Raw genomic sequence first — 12,006 nt, 5'->3', positions numbered from 1 at the left:
ATATATTCTATGATATAAAAAAGGATTTTCTCTAAATATCAGAAATTTTGTGGCCTAATAACTTTTATTTTTTATTATTATTTGGTTCGTATAAATATTAAATTATCTTTAATAAATAAATTTTATTAATTTATATGTGTAAATTCTGAAAAATATGGATGCAAACTGTATTGATTTATGTGTGTAAAATTCTGATAAATATAGGTGTAAGTTATATATTTTTTTGTGTGTAAAATGTTTGTAAATATGGGTGCAAATTGCCAACAAGCTATAATTTGAATGACATAATTTTTCCATACTCATCTAGAGATCGAAGGTTCGAATTTCTCTATTTTTGGTAAAAAAAAATATGGATGCAAAGTATTTTTTAAAAGGATCTGATTTTTGTACCTCAAATTTTTTTAATCTTTTTGAAACAGAAATTAAACGGTCTAATTTTTGTATCTCTCAAGAAATTGAAGGATCTGTTTTTTTATCCCAAATTAAACGATGTTACATTTGAGATTAACACCCCAACAATCTATAATCCAAAAAAATAGCATTGTCAATCTAATATCAAAATAAAAAATATCAACTTAACATCTAGAAAAAAAATTATAAATAACCAATAAAATTTAATAAAATATGAAAAATAATACTATGGTCAAAATTTATGTCGTTCTCACTTTGAAATTCATTATTTAATTTTAGATGTTATTAGTACTAGAAATTCATAAACACAACGGAAATGTATGAAATTATGTTTTGGAAGGTAAGGTAAGGTCCACTTTTTTGGAGGGTGGAGAAGTGGTATGAAATAAAGAGTATGTATACATATGAATGAAGAAAGTGTGTTTTATTGAACTTTAGCATGTTATAGAGGTTAGTTCACAACCACTAATACTTGCCTTTAAAATACATATCAATCACACTCACTTATTGCATGCATATATGGCAATCACAAAATTAGAAAGGAAGAAGCTTTGGATCACATTTCATACACTAAGAAGCTTGTGCTTCTCCACTACTTCCTCACAATGTGGGATGATGATGATGCATGAATGAATAATGCACTACTATGCCTTCTTTTTCTGCCTCTTTAATTTATTATTTCGGATCACTCACCAAATCCCCTTTTCTTTCACGCAATTATTGTGCCATACATTTGTTCCTGTTATCAGGTAAAAAATGTGGGGAAAGAATAACACAGTGCCATTCATTATTGCTCTTTCCTCATACTTGTATTGGAAACAAAATAAGCCCAAATCAGTTTATTCTCTTCTTAATTAACTTCACATTCAACAATATCATTATCATATAAATCAATAACATAACTTTCTTCTTTCAATTCAATCAGCGCCAATTTATACGTGTCCTAGTAGCATCAATTGAGGAATGCTAGGGGCCAGTAATTTTGGTGTTATGTAATCATTAATTGGCCATCAATAATGTTTTTAATGGTATGAGATTACATCTAATGATATGTTTTGATGGTTAAGTGTTGGACAAAAAATACAAAAGTTGCTGCCCCCTAGACTTTTCCGCATCAATTCAACACCAAATTAGAATAACTACCTATTCATCTAACTACAAAGATTAAATTAAATAATTAATTTGAATTAGTCGAATAATCAGCTCACTTATCCACTTAAATAAATACTGAGAGTTTAAATTTTATTTTGTGTGTATAAAAATTTATTCGTCAATTAAATTAAATCTTTAAATAAAATTTAGATCATGGGTGTTTTTTATTTTTAGTGCATCATGATGATGGTAAGTAGAATGGAAAAGTATAGAGTACCAATATATTATCTGTCAATTTATTGTCAATAATAATTAATTATTATATTTTAAATACATATATAAAGAGACACATCCAAAAAATATATTTATAAAGACACTTCTATTAAATACAGCCATAAAAAAATATTTTTATTAGACACATCATCTCTGGCGATGAATCAACAATTCGAAATGCTTTTCTTGCGTTGATCCATTGGTTGGATCCTATCCAAATTTTTCGTTTGCTAGACCCGTCGTTAAAAAGCCTAAATTTGAATAGCAAAAATAAGAGTTGCTTTTGGATTTTTGTACATATAAAATATATATATTCTAATATATTAATAAAATATAATATTAGAATTATTAAAATAGAGAAAGAAAACAAAAAGTAAAAAAAAGATTTTATTTAATAGATTTATTAACATTAATAAATAATGACCAGAATACGGGTCCACTGGTCCAGAAGCTTCTCAAGCTCAAGCATTTACTTTTCTAGTTAGAGACCAACGTCTTGGGGCTAATCCGTGAACAGCCAACCATCGTACTGTAAAAATTGGATAGGTCCTATCTATGGTCATTGGAGCCTCCTAAAAAGATCTACTAAATTCATTTCCATTAAACATAATTATAAATAGAAGTTGGCAGAAATACTGTTGGTAACATAACGGGATTGAGGTAGAATAATTAGTAGTTAATAATTTAATGATGAACCAATGATTTTAACATGGCCATATTCCAGCCGTGTTTTTTATTTTCAATTTTAATTTATTTCATTAGTTTTCTTTTTCCTTTTTGATCCATTATTTATACAATAAAGAAGATAAACGATAGTTAAGAGAAAAGTTATAGACTTATAGGCCCACACGCATTCATGATTATTGTTATACTTTAATTGGTTCCACATAGCTGTGGATTAAAAGCATAAAACATGCATGGTGCTAGGCATAGGAATTTCAAGTATATATGATCATGCGATGATACCATATGATTTTTTTTTATCATAAAGTTTAATCAAACACATTTAATTTGTTTAGCTTTTTTTTTTTTCTTTTTCTTTTTCTCACGGGAAGCTTACAACCTATATATGGGGCTTTTTGGTTTTCATGCGACGAAATTAAAAAAGAATTGAAGAGTAGCACCCTCAATTTTTTCCTTCGGAAATTAAATTAAAAGTCATTCTCAAAAGTTATAGCTAACAACCACCACCTTGATTTGATTACGTGATGAAGACGACACATTACATTCTAAGGGTCAGATTCGATGTGTATGAGTCCAACAAGATTAAAATTGACATCTATTTTTATTTAATTTCATTAATTAAGTTAGTATACTTTTTTTTTTTTTGTGTGTTCCCAATTTCGCCATGTCATTTTATATTAATTATATGACAAATTGAAAACCGAAAAATATGGCAAAAGACGAAGCTACCACTACCGACTCAATTCATTTACGTGACAAGGAAATAACGATCTACTAGTACTATAGTTGATCCAATGCATCTATCATTTCAAAATATAAAAATAAAAAACAACAAAAACAAAAAGGATTTTTTTCATTTCGTTCCCACATGAAGAGGGATATATTATTCTTTGTTTTGGTGAATCAGATCATGTTATTTATTGCTATGCATTGTTGCAAATGACATATGGTTACTCTACCGAATAATGTTATATATATATATTAAATAAAATAAATCGTTAAATTTGGGATTTGGTAATTAAGAAAGGTAAACTAGTTTAATTAGTGGCCATATATAACATGTAACATCTAGGGTGACAATGGGTAGGGTAGGGTTTGGATCCAACCCTAACTCTACCCGCGGGTTGAGATTTTTATATAAACTCAACCTTATTCTATCCGTGGGTTGAGAATATCCCAACCCTAATCCTACCCGCGGGTTACAAAAAATATACAATATTATTATATAACTTGATGATAATTTAAAATATAATTGATTTTTATGTAAAAAAATATTAAATTATCAATTAATGATTTTCTTTTATTGATTGAGGATCTTTTGTATTTAGTGAGAAGTCTTTGATTCAACATTCACCTAAAACATTTTTTTATACAAGTATATAATATAAATATATATAGAGTACGGGTTGATCGGATAGGGTTGAGACTCAACCCGCACCCTATCCAACCCACACAAGAACCTTATCCACACCCTACTCTACTCGCTACGGATCGGATTGACAACCCTACCCGATCAGGTGGAGTCAGGTTGAGTATCCGCGGATAGGGTACATATTGCCACCCCTAGTAACATCTTAGTTAGTAGTAGACCACCATAATAAGTAAGAAACTAATGTTGGATGCCATATTGTAATGTTATATGTTATAGATTAATCAAATGAAATTTGAACATTTTCTTAATTCAAAAATATAATTTGTATATTAAAATTAATTATTATATATTTATGTTATTTAATTTATTTTTAATATATATTTTATATTAATAATTAATTTTAATAACTAATTTTAGTATATAATTACCTTATGTTGCTTCTAGAAAGTCTATCATTAAGTTTCAATAGCAAATTAAATAGAGGTAGGTTAGTAAATTAGACAAAAGCTAATAAATTTATTGAATGGACTCAGGTCCAATAAGTGCTTAATGAGACATTATTATGATTTTGACCAATTAAAAATGTCCACAATTTATGAAATTGAAATGGTAACTCAAACCACGAGTTTAATGGAGTATTAATTTAATGTAATTAAGAATCCAGAGGAAGCAAGCTAAAAATAAAATGTTGACGTATCAAATCAAGTGACACTTGGAAAGTTAGTGTAGTGACCGTGTGTTGAGGTCAAGCAATATGACAAAGCCACAATGTCCCGTCAACATAAATTGACAATAAAAACCATGGCCACAAATTAGGATAATCTTGTGTCACTTTCAATTTTTAATTAGGCTACTATTATGGCCCCCCCTAAAAACAAAACACGACAACATTCACTTATTTAGATAATGCTTCATTCATATTCAATTTGAAAAATGAAAAACAAAAATCATATGAGCTTTTAGTTTATATATATATAAGATAACATAGACTCCGGTCTACCCAACATAACAAGTTCAAGAGTTAGGACATAAGGAATATGAAATCTTTGTCTTATTTTGTACCTAGCCATTAACCACAGTGGGTGATGGATATCTATGTTTTTTTTTTCTTTTTTTTTTTTTTTGGTATTGAGGGTGATGGATCTCTTTTTTTTTTTTTGTAGTATTCTCTAGTTTTACAGGTTAATGATAAATTTATTGTGACTCTGAGTTCAATTTAAAAAATTTTTCCTAGGTAATGAATTATAATTTATATGTATAAAAGAGGATTCGAATTTTTATATTTTTTAATTGGATTAGTGAGCTATCTACTAAATTGTTAGGGTGACGATGGATATTTAATATCTTAAAATAGACCACCTATATCCAATAATTATGGGCTAAAAGAAGCAAATGAATATGGGCCAAAATTGTAGTGGGCTCCATTCAAAATGTAATGGGCTAATGACTCTTTGTAGCCATTCCATTCATAAAGAAAAGTCCATAGAAAACAAAAAGTTCATATCCTTAGATTAAACAACTATTTTTCACTGACCAAAAAAAAAAAAAAAATAAACAACTATGTTTTTTTTCAGGAAAAGAAAGACTTTTTTTTTCTTTTTTCCATAGAAGAGACGTATTTTACTAATCAATAGTATAAAGTATAAGTACAAAAGACAGTGATTTCATAGGTTGCCTTTTATTTTGAGAATAGAATTAGATAGGATATTAAAAATATAATATAAAAGATAAAACAAATAAAAATTAATATTTTTATATTTTATTTGGTGATAAAAAAATTATAAGATATAATAAATTAGAAAAATTTTAATTTACCTTAGTTTTCTTTTTCGCACAAAATTTAGGAAGGATAACATAATAATAAAAATATAATTAAAAAATTATTAGAGATAATAAAAGAAATAAATTATCTCTTACTACTTATTAGTATTTCCATATTTTTTTATAAAAAAATATATAAAATACACTAATATAATGTTTCAAATAACTTAACATGCTTGTAGAGACTAAGTGAATTTGATTTGAATTTAAAAAAAAAAAGTTAAAGATTATTTTTTTATTAAAAAAATTAATTCTATGTTTGAATAGAGAATATAAGAAGTACTTTTTTAGTAAACAATTCATTAAAATGTTTTTAAAATTTCGGTTTTTAAAAAGCAGCATATTACTTGCTTCAAATAAAAGAATTTTTTTTTTCTTTTAACAAAAATAATTTTAAAAATTGTAGTCAAACATCCTTATAATTATATAAAAAATACTTTTTTTTTTCCAAAAAAAGACAATCCAAACGAGTACTAAACTATCTAAACAAGTATCTAAATTTAAATAAAATTCTAATTCCTATTTTTTGTACCATAACCTTTGTCAAATCATGAGTAACTTTATTACCAGTAGTGAACATGGCAATGTAATTTGAGAATTGAGGTTTCCATAAACTATGGTTTAATCGTTGAGCCTTTGCCTTCAGCACAAGAGGAAAAACTCCATACCAATTCCTTGCTGAAAGGGCATTCATATTTGTTTGAGCAAGCTGTTCTTTACTGCTATTAGTGTACCATTTAAAGTTTCAGAATCAAATTAGTCCATCAAATACAATAATATTTGCTCCAATCTTGAAGGACTAAAACTGTTTTGTAGCATTCTTAATAAACCCGTATAGTTACCTGTATTCATCCTTGTCATACTGAAAATCATTTTCATTATTTGCTCATAGGTGTAATTGGGGATTAATTGCATATAATATAATAGAGTGAAAGATTAAAAAATGGGGCCACAAGAGCAGAGAAAAAAGGATTCTGCTAAGTCTACTACTAGGAGAGTGAAGATTGGCCCCAATTGCTCTTCCTAATTAAAGGAAAAAAAGAAATTATTTTTAGGCCACATTGTCTATAAAGTATGTACTAAACATAAATAGGAAGACAAAATTATAGACCTTAATGCAGGAACTACAGCTGGAAGCATGGACATGTTCCACAACAAACACATTGTACTCTTGAGGGGGACCTCATTTTGATATATTATGAAGAAAATGATTTCAAATATGTTGGAAAGTGGGAACCTTGTTTTTCACCTATGCCTAAGATCTAACATTTCCAACCTTGTTTACATTATCTACTTCATACACCTATGGTACCCTTTCCACAACACTCTAGGCATGAATAGTGGACACAAATCAATACATAGGATACACTTTTGGACTGAAGAAGCAATGAGCATCAAAGCATTGAACAATTAAAATACTTGATTTATTGGTTTACATAGTTGGCTAAGAAAAAAAGATAACAGAACTTATCTGTGTAAAAGCCTAACCTCAAAAGCAATTTGAAATTATGGATCATGACAGTGAAAAATACATTCAAATAAACCATGTTAAAAATGAAAGAAACAAACTTCTCAAGCAGGAAAAGCTATCCCACATTGATTGAACACATGGAACCACCCTTCAAGTTCAAGGCTCTGTCAGATTGAATATACCAGCATCTTTGTCTTCAGTTGAGTTAATCTAAAAGTATCTCAACAACCCATTACAGCACAATTATACACGAAAACCCCAACATGCTCCTTTACACCGAGTATCTGCCAATCGATGGTGCCATTCACGACCCCTGACTTAGGACACCATGAATTCAACACAACAGCTTCCCCTTCTGGACCCCTTTGTCCACCCACAACCAGAAGTTTATCTCCACAAGCCTTGAAAGCCAGTCCCCAACCATTAGAAGAATCAGCCCGGACCGGAAGCCTTCCCAATTCATCCCAGGTGTTCTTTTCCTTGTCATATTTCTTCACCATGTTAGTTAGATGCTCAACTGCATACAACTGGTTATCAACAACTGCCACAAGAGGAGGCGCTTGAGCAGCCCCATTAACATAAGGATACATACCCTCTATTTTCCGCCAACTTCTTGTCTTAAGATCATATTCCTCCCCACAGCTTAATGAAACAGTTGGACTTGACATCCCGCCAATCACATAAAATTTGCCATCCATAAAAAATCCAGAGCATAATCTACGAGCTGTGTGCATGTTTGGCAACAGTTCCCAAGTTCCTGTTGAAGAGTCATACAATTCTGCCGATTTCAGAACATTACCATTTTTATCACTTCCCCCCGCAACAATAGCAATGGAACCAACACTGCCAGATCCAAACAAGCAGCGAGGGCGGTTCATCCCTTGGCACTTCACCCAACCTTGTAAAACCAAGCTATATTTCCAAATAGCAAACTCCATCAATTCCCTGCCGAAAACCAACAATTCACATCCCACAGCCAACGACTCCTTATCCGCATGGTTAAAACATTCATCACAAGGTATCCTAGGTAATGAAATCCATCTATTTACATTGGGGTCAAAGGCCTCCCATCCTCTTGGATCACAAACCAAATAAACCGAATGCTCGACAGCCCCCAATTCCTTCCTCAACCCATATAGGTACCCACTACTAATCAGCTTCTTGTACCTCTTATTTATACACGATAGCGAAGCATAATCTGATCTACTAATCCAAGCAAGACAATTCAATGCAACATCATCAATAAGACCAGGAAGAAGTGAATCATTTAGCCCATGTCTTGAAGAACCATCATTCACTCCTTCTCTTGTGCTGAGTTTCACTTTCTTTCCATCTTCATTTAAAGAGAAATCCACACGACTCTTCTTTGTCATATCAAGGAATCTTCTTCACTGTATCCCAACAAGAATACCCTTATTTCACAAATAGACTTTCTTCATATGCTGCAGCCTGTACCCATAAAATAAAACCATTCTAGTATTAGCATGCAACCAATCTCTTTCTATTCATTCACTATTTCTATCAATTAGGAACTTCACTTTTGGAATCCGTTATACCCTTATACTTATATAATAATGGAAAAGAAAAACCACCCTTTTTAGGTACTCCTCCCAATTTGTACATAAAACTGAAAAAACAATAAATCTCTGATAGAAATATGTAAATAAAGCTCAAGAGCAATACCTAATGAATCAGGGCCGAGATTTGATTTGAAAGTCTGGAAAATAACACAAAGGAGCAACAAGAACTCCTAGCAGAACTTGCTTGTCTGATTTGCCGCTATGGAAACAGAATCACCTGCAAAATTCAGCAGGATAAGAAATGAACAGAAGAAAAAAGGAGTAAACTTTTCTCGGAACAGAAAAAAAAATGATGAAAAAACCGAATTTGAGCAAAAGGGTATGCTCTGATCCAATTCAAGGAGCAGCGACAAGATTCGGATCCAAATAAAAAAAGGAATTTGATTTGAGAAAAATGGAATAAGTGAAAATAAAAATGTGTCAGAAGACTTATGTACCTGGAAGAAAAGAGAAGATCTCAGACAGAATTGAACGGAGAAGGCGTCAAAGCAAGTTCCCGGAAAGGGGCGGAGGCGGAGGCGGAGGTGAAAGGCTGAAAGACAAAGATAACTTGCGACTTTGGACAGCGAAGGAAAAAAGAAAAAAAATTGAGTCTTAATGTGTTTATGTGAGTTGTGACTTATAAATAAATAAATAAACATAACTTACACTTTTAATTTCCAAATCTTCTTATTTTGCTATTCTGTCCTTCCATTATCGTCTAATTTCATTTTCACTTCTGTTATGTTTTCCAACTATTCTTTTATTAGTGTTGTACTGTTATTCAATTCAATTATGGAATTCTTAAATTTAATTAAAATATGCCTTCATGGGTGTTCCTTTCAAAATTTAAAGGAATAATATGGGTTGGCATTGGAATGGTCAATTTATGAATATTATTATTCTTGGGGTTTTTTATTTTTCTTTTTTTTTTTGGGGTAAAACTTTTTTGTTTATAATAATTAAAACAATTTAGTATTTTTTTAATATTCTCAATAATACTAAATTATATTTATAATTTCTCTGTCATATTTAAACATGGGTAATTAATTTTTGAGAACACCTTGTCAAGTTGTACTCATGAATATCTTATGACTCTTGTAACAAATATGAGAATAAATTATTCCTAAGTAATTATTTCTAGAATTAAGTTAACAAGATATTGAAGTAAATGGATGTCTAACAAACAAAACTTTCTTTGCCATTATTAACTTAAAGAGTTTAGTTAAAATATGTCTTTAAGACATACATTAATATTAGTAGAAAATAAATAATTTTTTTCTTTTAATAAATATATGATAATATATTAAAAATTTAAAATGAGATAACATATTTTTTATCCCTGAAATTTATCAAGAATTTTAAAAATATTTTTAAGGTTTATTTTATATTAAGTTTGTCCGAGAAAGTTTTTATTTGTATCAAATATACCCCTAACGACTAAATTTTCAAATAATTAAAACCAATTCAACAATAATGCATGATAAGTTGATAATTATGTCCAATTTACTTGTGTTGAAGATTATTTTTATAAAATTATTGCCTACTTGCTCATAATTTTTTTTTGAAAAATTAACCGTTAGAAATAAATTTTATGCAAATAAAAAATTTTTGGAATAAAATAAAATTTAAGAGTATTTTTAAAATTTTTAACAAACTTCAAAAACAAAAAAATATATATATTTTATCCTTTAAAATTTATATATTTTTTATAAAATCTTTTTAAATTAATAATCTTAACATGTTTTTAAGGATATAATAATTTTTTAGCTAAATTCTTATTTAAATTAATTATTATTGAGTATACGTGTAGAAAGAAAAAGGTATTTGTAATATATTAGTAAGCTATTGACTTGACCACTCATTATTTTAATAGTGTTATAAATGAAAATGGGTATGGTTAATAATTTTTTTTATATCAACAGTAAATCAAAGTTAATTTCTTTCTTTCAACCAAACTTTTAATCTTTTGCCTACCCAAATATATATAGTGTAAAAAAAAGGGAGACTTTATAGCCACATTCACATAAAATTAATGAAACCCATACATATATAAGAGGAGTGCTAGGGGCCAATAAATTTTGTGTTTTGTAACCATCAATTGACCATTAATAATTTTTTAATGGTGTAAGATTACATCTAATTGTGAAAAATCACTCACTTTTCTCTTAATGATTAAGTGCTAGGTACAAAACATAAAAATTGCTGACCCCTAAACTTTTCCCATATATAAATATGTTAGCATGTATACATCTTGAATAAATTAGAGTAAAACCTATCTTTGCTCTGAGAATTTAAATATTACATGAGATGCTATACTTATGTTTATATAATATCTCAAATTAAAGAGAAGAGTTTACTATAATTTTTTAGGGTAAAATATTTTATTTTAACTGTTCAATGGGAAGGATATATGATGGTCAGGTTTTGTTCAACAAGGTCAAATTAACCACAAAATCTATTAAATTAGCACAGGCATATATATATATATATATATATATATATATATATATCAGCTTATAATAATTTAGACCATGCACTTATCAAATAAATTATAGAAAGAATTTTAAATATACTGGAAATACCAGTAATTTAGTTGTTTTAACTGTTGATCTGAATTATAAAAAATATATATAATATATATTAATTAAAATTAACGGTTAAAATAATTGAAATACTGATATTTTTGATACACTTAAAATTTTTTCTAAATTATAATAATATATGAGATTTATTTCTTTTTTTAGAGAAAAATAAAAAGAATGCAATTTGGTTCACGTAGTATGCCAGTTTTGACAGATTTTATCTTCTTTGACCGGGTTAACTACCTTCTGAAGTTGTTTGAAATCCGACCAGGTCAACAGTCGAAATCGAAGTGGCTACTACATTAGTGGGTTTGATTTGTTGCTTTTTAAAAAAAAAAAATTAATAAAGATAAAAAAAGTAAAGGTGATAAAATTGGAAGGTGTGAAACTGTGAATGGATTTGGATGACACGTGTCGTTGAAGAGTAACAAAAATGTGATTGGTCAACGGTCAGGGATTGTAGTGGTTAAACAGATTGTTTATTCACTTAACATGAGTCCTTTCACTGACATAACTTAGTTTTGTACTTCGTAGGACAATCTATGACTCAATCTAAGTAAACTAACGCACTCATAATGTCAACCAATATCGTTTGCTTCTGGCCAATCATATACATATACAAATTATCGGTTTAATTTTGATATATTATTAGTATAAAATAAATTTTATGTAATATTATATTAATAAAAATAATTATTTTTTATATTAACGGTTTAAATAATTATTTAAAAAAACGAA

General features: G+C 28.9%; 1 protein-coding gene across 1 annotated transcript; it reads right to left on the bottom strand.

Moving 5' to 3' along the window:
• Nucleotides 1–7,030: 7,030 nt before the first annotated feature.
• On the bottom strand, nucleotides 7,031–9,518 carry LOC112770640 (F-box/kelch-repeat protein At5g60570). Its single transcript, XM_025814965.3, has 3 exons — nucleotides 9,142–9,518; nucleotides 8,808–8,921; nucleotides 7,031–8,573 (listed from the first exon to the last, which is right to left on the bottom strand). The coding sequence occupies exon 3, from the start codon at nucleotides 8,495–8,497 to the stop codon at nucleotides 7,346–7,348; it is 1,152 nt and encodes a 383-aa protein (XP_025670750.1). The 5' UTR covers nucleotides 8,498–8,573; nucleotides 8,808–8,921; nucleotides 9,142–9,518; the 3' UTR covers nucleotides 7,031–7,345.
• Nucleotides 9,519–12,006: the final 2,488 nt, after the last annotated feature.

Source organism: Arachis hypogaea, chromosome 18 (genome assembly GCF_003086295.3).
Source record: "Arachis hypogaea cultivar Tifrunner chromosome 18, arahy.Tifrunner.gnm2.J5K5, whole genome shotgun sequence".
NCBI classification, from domain to species: Eukaryota; Viridiplantae; Streptophyta; class Magnoliopsida; order Fabales; family Fabaceae; genus Arachis; species Arachis hypogaea.
Note: the sequence above shows the minus strand (reverse complement) of the source record. Positions and strands in the feature narration are given on the sequence as shown.